At 44.6% G+C, this 14,717-nt stretch overlaps 1 protein-coding gene and 1 long non-coding RNA gene across 3 annotated transcripts in view; both read left to right on the forward strand.

Moving 5' to 3' along the window:
• Positions 1-6,246: 6,246 nt before the first annotated feature.
• Kcnj1 (potassium inwardly rectifying channel subfamily J member 1) overlaps positions 6,247-14,717 on the forward strand; it is a 33,001-nt gene continuing 24,530 nt past the window's right edge. For both annotated transcript variants that reach the window (XM_076924597.1, XM_076924598.1), the window contains exon 1: positions 6,247-6,448. In XM_076924597.1, the coding sequence (XP_076780712.1) occupies positions 6,444-6,448 (5 nt within the window). In that variant the 5' untranslated portion in view covers positions 6,247-6,443. The remainder of the gene's footprint in view (positions 6,449-14,717) is intronic.
• On the forward strand, positions 8,459-12,051 carry LOC143438934 (uncharacterized). The gene is made up of 2 exons (XR_013107457.1): positions 8,459-9,079; positions 9,760-12,051. It is a non-coding gene; the product is annotated as an uncharacterized LOC143438934 (long non-coding RNA).

Here is a 14,717-nt window from a genome sequence, read left to right on the forward strand (position 1 = left end):
ATACCATCAATATTGGATCCTCCCCAGGACTCCTCCAGGTTGCCTTGTTGCCTTGGTCATGGAGATCCCCCAGCTTTGGAACAGTAAGACTGGCTCTTTCACATGTCCCAACCTTTTACAGATAATATAGATTTGGGGGTAGGCCAATTCAGAGCCCTGGATCTGTGCCTGAGTGGTAGCTGAGCTGGCCAGTCTTGTTCAAACCACCTTGGTTCTCCAGCACTGATTCAGCTAGGCCACTCAAAGTTGCCGTCACCATTAGCAAGAAGCAGGGGCAGATCTGCTCTCATGCCCTCAGAGCTAGCTCTCCCACACCCACATCTCCAGAGTCAGCTCCATTTTGCTGCGCAGTCAAGGTTCTTGGACCACTCTCCCAAGTGCTACAACCAGTGTGTGAGGAGCTGGGACAGCTCTTCTGCTTTCACACCCTCTGGGCTGGCTCAAGTTTGGGAAGAATTAGGAGGTGTGGCCTTGTTGGAGGAGGTGTGTCACTGAGGAATGAGCTTTGAGGCTTCAAAAGCGCACTATTCTTAGATGGTTCTCTCTGCATTGTACTTTGTGGATCAAGGTATGAACTCTCAGCTACTGCTCCAGCACCATGCCTGTCTGCCTGCTGCCACTCTTCCTGCTATGATGTCACGGACTCTAATGCTCTGGAACTGTAATCCCAAAATAAATGCTTTTATTTTGCAAGTTTCCTTGGTCATGGTTGTTTTACCACAGCAATAGAAAAATAACTAAAACATTCTGAGAGTTTCACATTTTCTCAAATTTGTTTCCCCGATTCCTTCCAGAACTTCTAGGTTCTGTCTGGGTTCTCTGTGAAGTGAATGTTACGGATATACATAACTTTAATCTGAACATTTGAAAGAGAGAGGCATGTGAGACTCTGAGTTCAAGGCTACTCCAAATTGCACATTCTAGGCCAGCCAAGTTGGCATAGTGAGATTCTAAAAAACCAAACCAAACTAAACCAATAAAAATGAACAACAGAAAGATTTTGTTAAGGGCTATGCCTATAAGAGAATATGGGGAGGAATTGGGAAAGCCCAAAGGACAAGGTGGGCAGCTTCACATCCTTTGTGTAGGAGAGAGGGAAGCAAAGTTAAAGAGTATATCACCTATGGTCTACCATCTTTGACCCAGATTCCCTTGCTTGGGTCTCATCCCTTCTAAGAGCTGGCCTATGTTGATGCCCCTGCTTCAGACAATGGCTGAGAACAGTCCCTGAGACCACAGTCTTGGAGCAGAAGCTGTGATGGGATTTATTGTGTGTATCTGCAGGTGGCCAATATACAGTACCACATTTTGTCATAATTCAGATGCTAAATCTCCTGTATCAAACCTATTCTTTTGGTGTCCTTTCTATCCCGAGCTTTCTTTGCTATGTTTCCCATCTTCTTTCCTGTTGCAGGAATTTATATTTCCAGGTGCATCCTCCCGCCCCACCCTCGTTTCCTGTGCTTGTTCTAATCTATAGTATCAATCTCAATTTATTTTTGCTCTTTGCTTTGTCTCTATTCATTCTGGGTTTTGTCAGAGTCTCTTTCATGTGAGAACCTTTTCTCAGATGTCTGATGACCCTTGACTGCCTGGCACTGCAGAGAGCGGCACTTATTGAGGTAGTGAGGATTGCATTTGACCCTGCCAGGTGGAGGGACCTCAGGATGTCGATATAGAGACATCTTTCCTCTCAGACCAGGGCTTCTTTATTAGGACTCCTAGTGGCTGGGATCCAGCACTTGAACCCAGAGTAGGGGAAGGAGGTGTGGGCCTTTTATCAGGCAGTTCAGATTTGCATAGAGCATGAAGTCTACACTGCAGAGTGCCTTGTGCCCACTCTAAGCTGTAACTGAAAAAGCCAAGTTCACACCCTTTCTCCCTTTCTCTAGAGTAAACCTCAAATCCTGGGCTGAGAAACGTGGTTTTTTCTTCTAAAGGCCTTTTCTTTCCTTTTCTTTTTTTCCTTTTCTTTTCTTTTTAAGACAGGTCTCTCCAAGTTTGCTATGGCCCTCTTGGAACTTGCTATCAGGCTGGCCTTGAACTCATAGAGATCTATCTCCCTCTACTTCCTGAGTGCTGGGATTAAAGGTATGTACCATCATGCCCAGCCCTAAAAAAAATTTTTTTTAACTAGTATTTCTGTTTTTAGCCCCAAATATCAGCCTTGCTCAGAGGTATCTATGTCCCTTCCCCTCCGGTTTGGGCTCCAGGAGCTTGCAGCTTGTACTCTGAGGACTCAACTCATTGTCCACAGGTCCCGAGCTTAGCATCCCCAGGTGTGAGCTCTTCGGTTGTTTTACAGCTTCTCGAACCTTGTAAAATCTCTTGACTACCGTTTCCTCTTTTCTGCCCACTTGGAACTTTCTACCTTTGGGATTCCTTACTCCCATTTGTCTTGGAAACAACTACATTTGCTTTATCTATTATATTTTCATCTGAAGATTCTTCCAAATTTCTTCCCTGATTACCCGAGGGATGAATTCCGCATAGAATATTTATGGATCCGTAAAGTCTACAGTTGTTATAAGTGATTGTTAATGGTTTAGATCAGAGGAGGAACAAAGACTCAAAACTCCATCCCCACACTGGGGGACATTTTGTCTGCTCCATAGATGATTCTCTCCACAAGTCAGCACCGGGAGTACTTCCTCACCAGTGGTCAGCCTGCATTTTAATCTCAGTTTATCCACAAATTGAATATATCCCGAAGCAATTATCTTCTCTCTGTTTATGTATCAGTAAAAGTCAAGGGTTCCGGAACGATGAACTGTGATGCTGTGTGCAGAGTCATTGAACAGTCCGGTGAGCTTCTCCCTTCCTCTTTTTGACCTGGTGGAAGTCACCTTGACAACCTTGCTGGGATTGGCAGCTGTGCCTTGGCTGTCTTCCATGTCCCTCCTACTCCTCTAGCCCAGTGTTTGGATCTGGTATGCAAAGTCCTCTCTGTCCCAGAAATCTGCCACTGCTCCCCTTTGTTGTAGGAATGGACGTCCTGTCTTTTCCCAAGTCACATAGATATCAAACAACGTCTGGTGGGATATTTACTGGCCATGGGACAATATTTTTAAAATGTTCCAAATTTACTAACTTAGATCACATTCAGGTGCTGGAGTGAGGTGATGCATAAGAGGCCTCTTGATGTCAGCAAAGCCAGCAGGGTTAGATGCCTAGGACAGGAGACTGGGTGCCACTCTCCTCACTCTGAGTCTGAGTGCTATGGAATAGAGTCCAAGGCTTTTCCCTAGCTACAGAAAGAGGTAATTGGCAGATGGGGGCTGGAGCTGGAGCAGAGAGTCGGTGGGAGAAGGGATGGACAGCGCAGTCACATGGGCATCTAACAGGTCAGTCTATCAGGTCACTTGGCTTCACTTACTCATTAAACCAAGATTTGTGGAATTGGGAGAACGCAATGGGCCTGCCCTCCTCAATTGCTTGGCAACGGGTTTCTTTGTCATTCCCTGCAGGTGCAAAGGGGCCCAGTTTTGGACGTAAGGGGACAAGAGTGTGGTGGACAAAGTTAAGGTCAATGCCTGGTCAGCATATTAATGAGACAATCTGGTGCTGTTGTGCAAGAGGCACCTGCCTCACAAATAAATGAGGCCATTAAGAAAACGTTTATTTCCCTCATTTGGGGCTTATTCTTCATGTCTGATAAGTACTGTTTATCTTTGAGCTCTATGTGTTTGTATACACATTTGCCTTGCCACCGTCATCTGCTAGGTGTCTGGGAAGATGACAGACCCACAATTCACAGGTCAGGCAGGCAGAGGGTGGGCTCATGAAGGTACCGCTTGGGATGGTGGTTTGTGAGATCTCCTTCCTGAGATACTCTGTGGGACCTCAGTGGCTCTCTTGTCAAGCTCTGGGATGGTCCCTGTCTTGTCTGAACAGCCCAGTGTGCTTTTCCAAGCCCTCCAAGAAACAGACTATAAGATGAGATTAATGGAGTAAGGGATTTAGTAGCAGATATGCCCATGCAAGAGAAAAATGAGAGAAATCCAGAAGTAACCAAAGACTGAAGAAAAACAGGAAGGCAGGGTGGTGGAAGTATCCTAGACCACTGTAGAGACTGAAGAAGAGCCATATATATGGCCATGAAAGGTTTCTCTTTAGCATCCTGCTATACTGTGTCAAAGGCATGAGCTTGAGCATGGGTCCACTTGCATTTGAAGGTCTTTAAGGCTTGACTCCAGGGGGTTCTATATCCAAACTTGAGGATGTTAGACTGGTTGGAGTTCAGTTGGAGTCAACCTGGGCTTTGGGAATATTTCATTGGTTGGGGTTGGGTATATCTAACAATTAAGAAGAGAGCCACACTCAGAGGGATGGAGCAAGAAGAAGGGATGAACCTAGGGGCAAAGGCACATAGCTGGGGATTAGAGTGCCTGCAGGAAAGCTTGTATTGAAGTAAAGTTAACACTTAAGAAGAACTTTGAGTCTCTGCTCTTGTTTTTCTCTGCCATATGACTGCTCCCTGGGAAACAGTTCATATTGAACTTAACATGGGAAATGAGGACAAAAGTGGTTTTACTTAACAGCTGTGCCTTGGTCTGCTTGGATTTCTATAACAAAACACAGGAGATTGGGTATTTTACAAACAATAGGCACTTCTTATTTCTACAGTTCTAAAGATTGGAAAGCCCAAGATGGGCCCAATGCTAGATTCTGTGTCACGTGAGTGTCTAGTCTACCTGTTCAAGATGGCGCCTTCAACATCGTGTCTTCACATCGTAGAAGGCAGAAAGGTTGGAAGCAGATGGATACGCTGTCCTTGCAGCAGCAGAGAATGTACCCACTCCATGAAGCCCTTCTATAAACGTCAGGATATCATCCTTGAGGGCTTTGTCCTCATGACTTCACCACCTCTTACAGGTCCCACCTTTTAAGATGATCACATTATCAAACACATCTCAACATGTAAGACAATCTACTACATTTTTTCTCTTGTCTATGACATGAACTGGTCACATAAATATTTGAAGTCTGATACCATTCACCCATGCATTTCTGGATCAGTTTCCAATTCATCCTTGTTATAAATATCATCTCCTGTCAGTTCTGCTCTATAAGGCAGTTTCTGTGTGACTTTTCCCAGGGATATATGAACAAAAGTCTGTTCTACCCTGAGAAGACACTGGTGACAGACGAAAGAAAACAATTTCACCCAAGTCTAACTTGAACCAATGTGGGTATTGAGTTATTTACAGGAGGGTAGATGAAGCTTGCTTGTAGAAGTGTGGGTGACTCAGGTCTAACTCTAACATGATTGACAGCTCGTCACTGACACCAACATGATGAAAGCTACATCACGAAAGAGTCTCCTGTCCACTAGCAGTTATTTCTCATCTACGAAGTTCTGAGGAGAGGCCTTTTGAGTCTTGCAATTCTCTTGTGAACTTTGTAAGCATCTATTGTCCATCTCAGTGCAATGTTTCAATATGGAGGAGATACAGTAGCTATGGTGTCAGAGCCATTGGCACAACATATCCAAGCTGAGGTGCTTCTTGGACCTTCTGCTTGTTTCCTTGTTTCCACTCCCGAGTTGAGGCTGGTGTTGCCTTGTTGTCAGGCCATGAGACCTGCTTAGACAGCTACGGTTTCTCCTGTACGATGGCGGCTTTCCCAAGCTTCTGATGGTGATCAGTGGCGAAGTGTTCAGAGAGGACATTGCAACCTAAAGGGATACCAAGAACAACAACTTAGAAGGGGTGTAGGGTCAGATATCAGGGTGACAATAGAGAGTGGGATACACTTACACCAGTGCACTTCATGTATTATCTCACTCACTTTGAAATACAGACTTCTAAGATCAGGCAACACTAGGTAATTTGCCTGGGGCAGAAGTTGGTGGATGGGGTCTCAACCCTGCCGATCTATCTCCTCGAGAATCTGTGCTGTAAAGACCAGCATTGCCGTATACCTATAGTGACAAAGAAGGATCGTTGGAAGGTCAGGTTAGCCCGACCTTCTAGGATGGCTGAGTGAGTCACCAGGCAGGTGACACTTTGGAGGGGCTCCTTGAAGACTCGGGATCCCCACTTTGGAGTATCCTGACCCTTGTATATTCACTTATATATATTCACTGTCACACAAGAAGGCTTTTCTTCTGGTTCCAAGCCCTGGTTCCATAAACCAGTCTCTCTTAATTATCTTGGCAGCTCAACACCTTTGGTGTATCTCAATCATTTAACGCCACGCCCACTCTTGTTGGATCCGGTTATAAAGTAAACCATGTTCTTTGAGAACTGCTGCATATAGATGAGTCAGGAGCCAGTCTAAGCTGACCCACAGACATAAAACCCAAGTCACTGGGCACCTTTAGCTGGGGCATCCAAACTCTCGATTCAAAGGTGCCAGGGACTTGCTCACATCAAGCACCTGACTGCTTTCTTGGAGACCAAGAAAATGAACGTTTGTTTCCACATTTACCCCAGCAATCTATGAGGTAAGAGGAGAAAGATCTCATTGCCTCTTTGTTGAAAAAGTAGTTAATTCTCATGCAAGCTTAACCTTTTTTTTTCTCCCTACCTGTAACCGAGACAGATTTGTCCCTCCCTGCCCAAGGGATAAGAGTATGGTTTTAAATCACCTCTTGCCTTTGATCTGCTGGATTAGTAGAAGGATTATACATTCTGTCTTCCCTTGGCCACTTCACAGCTCTGAGGCTGGAAGTCTGTGTGAGTGTGATTGCATCACCCCAGCGCAATGTCTTCTCTTGGCTGCAGGGATGAACGCGGGGCTGCCTCTGAGCATCCTGAAAGCAGCACCTGGTTTCATAGTAGAACTTCCCTTCAACCTTCTCTGACCTGAATGAAGGCAGAGGATAAAGGTGCTATTGAAGTCTAGTGTAGCCAAGGCAAGTTGCAAGTTCTACGACATCTTGTCTCGGGCAAGTGCTTGGTTTTCCTACGCACCACTTTGTGGACTTTTGTGCCTTTTGTACCATTTTCAATGCAGGCATTTAGATCTGTCATTATTTGTTCAGCTCCCTAAATATTGTTCTGGCAAAGGTTCTGGGTGGTAGCGATGCCAACTGGTTCTCTACACTCTGATAGGCCTAGGGCTCCTTCTCCAAATATCTGTCTGTAACGGATTCTGTTCATAGCGACTCAAAAGAAGGCGGCTGTCAATAATCAACATTTAGGCAAAGGGAAGCCTACTACACTTAGAGCACAACACAGTGAGCATGGAAGAAAGCGAAGGTAGACAAGGGTCCCCAGACACTTCTGTGTCAGAGCATGGGCCCAGTACTGAGGTGCTGGGGTTTCTCATTGGCCCTCTGCTGTATCCTACATGATATTTTATGTGGAAGTGTTCCCAGGCAGTCAATTAACTGTAGCTTTTCAAGTCACAATGGGATAGGATTATCTGGGAAAATAGCAGTGGTTCCAAGGTTGGTTGGCTTTTTTTTTTTTTTTCCCCCTCCCATTTTCTTTTCCCTGACACTAAATTCATGGAGATGGATTTCTTTCTACACAAGGAAGTGATCAAGTCCTTTCAGGCTGAAGACTGAATTTGTAAAGAAGCAGAGAGCACAAACTGCTCATGACAGAGTCTTGGACCTTTGATGCTGTTGGTGGCTTTTGGTTTGCTTTGTCTGACTCTTAGAAGTAATCATAATGTGAGCTGCTTACTATGGCCACAGTACTCTGCTCTGGGAGCTGAATCAGAGTCCCCCATGCATGTCCCTTGCCTTTTCTTTGCCAGGTGTTTTTGGTACTAGGTTACAAATCTGTCTTGGGCCTTTTCACAGCCTGGTGATTTCCCACAGATCCAGCCATGACTCATATGTTTTGCCTTTTCTCTGCTCAAGGATTTCTATGGACAGACGGCTTCCAAAGCTCTCTTTACAGAACTTTCTCTGGGATGACTTATATGTCCCAGCACTTTGATCCTCCCATAACCCACACTGGAGTTCTCTTTCTCTATAATCAAGCGTGCTTTCAATGACACTTGTCTTTTCTTCATTCTTATGCGCATTAACATTATCCCCACTGTCGTTTAACTCTTCCTATGTGTTTCCACAAGCACACAATAAGCAAACTTAGAATGTTCTGGGAACTGTGTCAGGTCCTGGGACAACACCACGTGGCCAGACAGATGCGTGTCATTGGCAGCATTGGTGTGGTGGCTTGATATTTACAATCTAGGCTCCTTGTGTAGTATGTGCGGCCAGGGGCTTCCACAGAGCAAGGGCACTCACAGAATCATGGCTGAGTGCAAGTGAAGCACACTGTACTTGGTTAATAGAAGACTTAAAAAATAGCATTATCCTAAAAGCCTTAGGTGGACAGGATGGTACCTGATGGGGGCAAGAGAAAGAATATTCCAGAATAAGGAAATATTGTTCACAAAGGCATATAGACATGACACACATAGGGTGTGTTAAGCCAGTGGCAGCAGGGTGGGGGTGAGAGTGGATGTGTAATATAAGACAAGAGACGACACAGGGTACATGGGACAAAAGGGCTCACTGGGGTGATGAAGTTAAGAGCTTAGTCTCTTTGTGAAAAGGAAGCTTTGAATTCAAGGTAGGCTGGGAAAGAGATAGGAGGTCACTAAGAGGCAGAATTCTTGAGATCTAGCTGTTGATTGGCTCTAGCAGGGGACAGGGAAGAATGAAGTAAAGCCGGAGACCTGGCAAGGTCCCCAAGGTTCACCCGATGAGTGCGCAGTCTTTGAATGGCAAGGAGCATTTTCCTTACGCTTAATCTTCACACCTCCATCTGGGCTGCAGCTTCAGTGAGATGAAGTGAGAGACATGATGGGCAGTGGACTTGCCTTGCAGACGCCTCTTGTCTAGTCTGCATCTCTGAAATGCAAGGTTGTCTGGGGAGAAGCTGCAGCCGGTCTCTTTTCTTCTGGGTGCTTGAGGCTGAAGTGAGGCGCTGTGGTGGATGAAGAGTCAGTCTGGCTTCAGAGGACTAATCCCTCAGGGGCACTGTAGGACACAGCAGTGAGTCAATGCAGTAGTCCAAGAATGAGACAATGTCAGGATGCACAGCACAATTGCTGAATAATAGAGCCTCTTCTGTTACTAAACCTACCTACTCCAACTTAGCCGAATCAGCACCAAGTAAGTGTTCCAAGAGATCATTCCTCCTAGGAATGATGCTGCTTTGGCACCCTCAGCAGTGTGGTAAAAAGAGGTTGAAGTAATATATAAAGAGGTTGAGCTTTTCCTACTTGGTTGCATAAAGCTTGATGGTGTTTGTACTGCTGTATATGGGGACAAGGCTGTTGAGACTACTACCTCAGGTCTTTACTGACCCTCGAAGCCACACAGATCAACATTTGAGACCCATGATATCCTTCATTGTGCCTTGTTTGGGAAGCACTGGGCCAAACTCTGGTGGGTGTAGAGCTGGAACTCATGCCTGGGGTTCTATAGGACCCCAGCACTCCCCATTCATCCCTTATCCCATGCCTTTCCAGGTGTGTGTGTGTGTGGGGGGGTGGTCATTGGCTTTGAAATGCTTTGGTAAGATCCCCCACACAGTACAGAGTGTCAGGAAATTCAGTGATCTTGGCTCTGAGTGCTGACTTACTTTAGACAGCCACTGTCACGCCAGCTACCTCAGGACCCTCGTCCCTCAAACTAAATTGACCCTTAAGTTCCCAACAGAAACCCAAAGTGAATCTAGTTTAGCTTTTGTAGTGTCTAAGAAACGGCAAACCCTGGCCTTTAATGAAGGACAATTGTACTTCCCTGCTTTCCTTCAGCCCTCACATCTAGGCCTGGATCTGTCTTTTCAGATAAGATCATCCCCCTCCTGATGGGTTGAGAAAAGGCAGCGCAGACTGTAGGGAGTAAAGAGAAGATCTTCCCAGTCTGTTCTGCCTCCTGGAACATGCATGATTCATGAACGTTAGCTCTGCTCTGAGAGGGCAAAGAATGGCTTTCTGAGTAATGGACAATGAGAGTGGAAAAGCAGGGTGTGGACCTTGGAAAAACAAAACTGAATATGAACAAGCGAAATCTTCAAAGGGAACAAAAAAGGGAGTAGAGGAGACAAGCAGTGTAGAAGAGTCTTGGAAAAAAGTCAACAGTAGTCGAAAGTTGTCTTAGGTCATGGGAGTCCTGCCGTGGATTCCATACTCCAGCTCAGAAGAGCCTGAGCCGTCCGTGTTGTGGCTATGATGGAAGAAAATTAGAAGCAGTGTCTGAGTCCTCCCACGGCCTTGTTAGGATGTTCCAGCAACGGAAGAGGAGCAAGGCGGATCTATAGAATTCCGGAAGCTTTGTAAAGAGGTGGCATCAGCGAGCAGGACATGTGACACTTTTGTAGAGATGCTAAGTTTGATTCCCAGAATCCAAACAGGATGACTTACAGCTTGCCTGCAACTCCAGTCCCACGGGGATTTAGCCTCTGGCCTCCAGGGGCACCTGGAATCATGCAGACAGACCTACTCATACACACATGTACATAGGCACAAGGAATTAAAAATAATAGACACTTTAGAAATAACAGCGAGAGCCCAGGGATGATGCAAGCGACAGGCAACCTCAGAAGTACTGACAACCCCAAAACACTGTTAGGCCTGTCAGTGCTCTAACTGCATCCTGTCCCAAGCAGCTCACTAACACTGCCTTAAATCTTTGAGCCCAGCCTATCCATTGCCCGGAAGAAGAGACTAAGGCCCATAGTATGGTAGTAACTTGCTCACAGGCCACAAGAAAAACACTCTGAATTCTCCCAGCAAATCCTGGGATCAATAACTTTGTCACCCAAAGGAGACAGTGACCCAGGAATGAATGTCTGTGTACACTGTTCTCTTTTCTGCATGCAGGATGCTTATATGCCTTCCTTGCATAATACTTAGATTCACGGGGACCACCTTTGCTTCTGAGGGAAGATTCTTGTTCAGTTCTCTTAAGATAAAGTACTTTCCACTTAGACTTTTCCAAGTGTGTCGCTCTCTCCTCTGATTGTAACAACATGTTTTTGGCTTAGCTTCAGGAATTGTGTTTATCGGTGTATAACAGTGTGTCGCCTGATCTTTAGGGAGATGATTTAAATATGCACCAAACACCATTTGAAAGCAACAGGTTAATATGATGGTTTTTTTTCTTTTTTTCAGAAATAGGGCAAGCAAAGTTCTCTCAGGTGACTTCCCCTAAGGGAAGTCTCATGGTTCGTTGCCCTTGATTAAATTCTTGGGAGCTGTCTGGCTCTTTCCAGATCAGCCATTTGTCCTTGCAGAGTGAACTTGGCAAATGTGAATGACTGCTACTAGTGTCTCATGGAAAAAATGTGAATAGAATTTGGACCCATGGAGTCAAGTTCAATGATGAGATATTCAGAGAGATTAGAGGATCTGGTCTCATGCTTATCTGCACAGTCAACCTTTTATTCTGATGTTATTGGGGGGTTGAGCTACCGACAGTTATGCATAGAGTATAGAGTTGGAATTGTGTTCAGAGATAAGGTCCAGGCAATGGCATAAGATCATGCCAGACGACCCTCAGGAAGCCATGCCCTGCTGGCCTGGGTAAAGTGTGAAGACAGTTCTGCTTCGTGAAACCTTCTAACTCACTGAAAACACAGATAGGGTGTCAGGCATGAGGGGTGCTAATGTTAGGTAGCTAGCTAGCTAGCTATTCACAGACTCGGAAGACATTGAGAATGGACCCATCCCCCACTCCATGTTTCCCTGGTGACATTAAAAATAGAAGCCTCACAATGATCCCTTAAAGATTTAAACTTCTATACGAAAAGCTGGAGCTTGCAGGATTTGTTGAAGTCTACGACTAGAACTGTCTGCTGGTTCGAAGAATGGAATCTGAGCTCTAACTTCTACCTAGGGTTCAGGTGTGATATTCCAACCTTTCCTTAAAACATTACCCTTTCCTACCAATCACCTAGGAAAACCTGCCCCACAGGAAGCTGCCCAACATACTCAAAGGAGTTCAAAGACTACTTTCTAATGTAAATCTGAGCAGTGGGCCACTTCCTTCATGGCCCATTCTCCTGGGGGTGCTTAACTTGATTAAACTCTGTTTTATTTCTGCCACCATCCGAAATAAAGTCTGTGCCTTACACACTAGACTTGAGTGTCTTTCTAATTCATTTGATGAAATATAAGGACGGAGAGCCAAATGGCACAGAAAGAGAACCTGTGGACATCGCTGGAGTTTCTGCCTGGTTACATTGGGTTTTTCTTGTCTTTCTTTGGTGACAAGGCCTGGACTCCCCTCTTTTGGGCAGAGGCCATTCTTTCTGCCTACAGCGTCCCTCTGTGCATGCACTTCTGTGCCTGGCTTCAGGGTCTTTTCTATTTTCCTGAGTTATGACTCTCCTTGGCTCATCAGTTCTTGCTTCAAATGTACCTTGTCTCCTGCTGTCTCCACGCTAATCTAACTCTTACCAAAAAGGAGTGGTTCTGTTGTACCTCTTCAATGTTTTCTGGCTGTTTCTTTTACCAGCTGACAAAGTCAGCATTTTTTTTCTGTAACTTACTACCAGATCTTCATGGTGTGGGCTTCTATGATTTTGAAAAGGTTTTTTTTTTTTTTTTTTTTTTTTTTTTTTCCTAATATTACCTAATATATTTTACTGTGTTCTAAAGGGAACCTGACGGTTTTCCTATGATATACTGTCCCAAAATATAGGCCTGTTTCTGGGTTTTGTCTAGAACATTCCTAATATTTAAAGAAAAGAAATGAGAGCCACACCTGGGAGAGGAGCTTATACTTTTTTTTTTTTTTTTTTTTTTTTTTTTTTTTTTTTTTTCTATAGACACAAAGACAAAGCTTGTTTCTTGCTCGTGAGGGTGAACAGGGGGTTCTGGTCTTCATTACTAAAGGCATCTCTGGATTTGGTAGAGTGTTTTGACTCAACTACCAGCAAGATTTTAGGCCTCCATTCTTACCAAAATAACTCCCAAATTGGCTGCGCACGCTACTGCAGATTGCCAGGCAACATGTGGGTCCTGAGTTAGAAGCACAGACAAAGGCCTCAGAGTTTGCTCTTTGTGCTTCCTTGGGATGCAAATTCCTCTTCACTTCTGATCCATTCGGATCAGATGGATCCTTGATAATTAAAACAGAATTGATCCACAACCTTAAGGTGGAATTTTTTTTTTTTTTTTTTTTTTTAAGAATGTGGGCCCACAGGGCTGAACACGCTTGATGGGTTGAACGCATAGATATCCAGAATAGCGCTGATCCCAAAGCTGCTTTACAACTGGACTTTTCCGGTAAATGACTAGCAAGTGTTCTAAGCTAACGTTTGCACGTGTTTTCATCGTTTGTAGAAAGGATTCACATTTATGGCCTAGTTGTAAAACTAATTCAGAAAGCATCACTGTCCTTTAATAAGATGGCGCCGATCAACTGACAATGCCTCCCCTCCTTGGACTATTCTCCTATTAAACCAAGATAATGGAAACCTTTGATAACCTTGCCACCTCCAGAAGTAAAAACCCTGTGCACTACATCTAGACACATTAACGGTACCGTAGCTCATCCTGCCTGCATTTATCCCCTTCAAGAGCTGGTTGGGGAATCTGAGTGCTTTGGACCCAACAGCATCCTTTGTTCCAGATCTTCAATAGAACAGGTAGAACAGGGCCTACCTATTTTCTCAAATGATCCTAAAATATGGAAGGTTTTTTCTTTTTGACATGTCTCACAAAAGTATGAGCTTTCTTAAAAAGATGCAAAACATTATTATAAGAACTTTAATCTATTTTGGAAAAAAATAGAGTCATTTAAATGGGAACCTGATGTCCAATAGATTCCAGATACCTGCGAGCGCCCACAGCAGTTTCCATGTATTCCCTGAGGTGAGAATATAAGACTACAACAGACACATAGGGAGATAAGACGGTACATTGTCTGCATACTTCCCCTACTTTTTTATAAATGGGGGTGGTTGGTCTCTCTATGTAGCCTTGGTTGTCCTGAAACTCTCTATATAGACCAGGTTGTCCTTGAACTCACAAAGATCCACCTGCGTCTCAAGTGCTGAGACTAAAGGCCTGTGCCACTATGCCTGGCGCATTGTGCACTTAAAGGACTGAGAACAGTGTGCTACACCCAATAAGTCAAGCCAAATGGACAACTATTGACCCAATGAAGAGCCTTCTGCTTTTTAATTCTCTCTCTTTTTTATTTTAAGAACTTATTTTTATTTTTAAAATGTCTGTGCATGTGCGTTTGTGTGCATGAGTGGATGCTACATGTATGAGGGTTTTGCATCTCTCTTGGAACTGTTGTTTAGGTGGTTGTGTGACTCCTGATGAGGATGAGGATGGGCTTCGGTCCTCTGTAAGAGCTGCAGATGCACTCGAGCAGATTCCCACTTCCATTTAAGAGTGGGGCTTTCTCTGAGGCAGATTCCTTACTCTGTTTCTGATACCAGAAGGAAATTTAACAAAATTGTCTTGAGGACCAGAGACTCTCCCTGATATTTCACTAAAGCAAATTCTGTTTTCTAGAACTCAGATCTAGAGGTAGAACAGAGGAAACAGGATGATAATGATGGTGATGATAACGGTGATGGTGGTGGTGGTGATGATGGTGATGAGAAGGAGGAGGAGAAGGAGAGAAAGAGCATGAGGCATACAGAATTTCTTACAGCCTCATGGGCTTGACTTGAGATCTCCCACTATCTCCTTTCCTAGAAGAATTACACATAGGCAAATGCCATGCCCACTTTCTGGTCTTGTCAAGGTCATTTGTAGTTAGTGTATATCCCTTAGTCCTTTTC

The sequence above is a fragment of the Arvicanthis niloticus genome, chromosome 26 (genome assembly GCF_011762505.2).
Source record: "Arvicanthis niloticus isolate mArvNil1 chromosome 26, mArvNil1.pat.X, whole genome shotgun sequence".
Taxonomy (NCBI): domain Eukaryota; kingdom Metazoa; phylum Chordata; class Mammalia; order Rodentia; family Muridae; genus Arvicanthis; species Arvicanthis niloticus.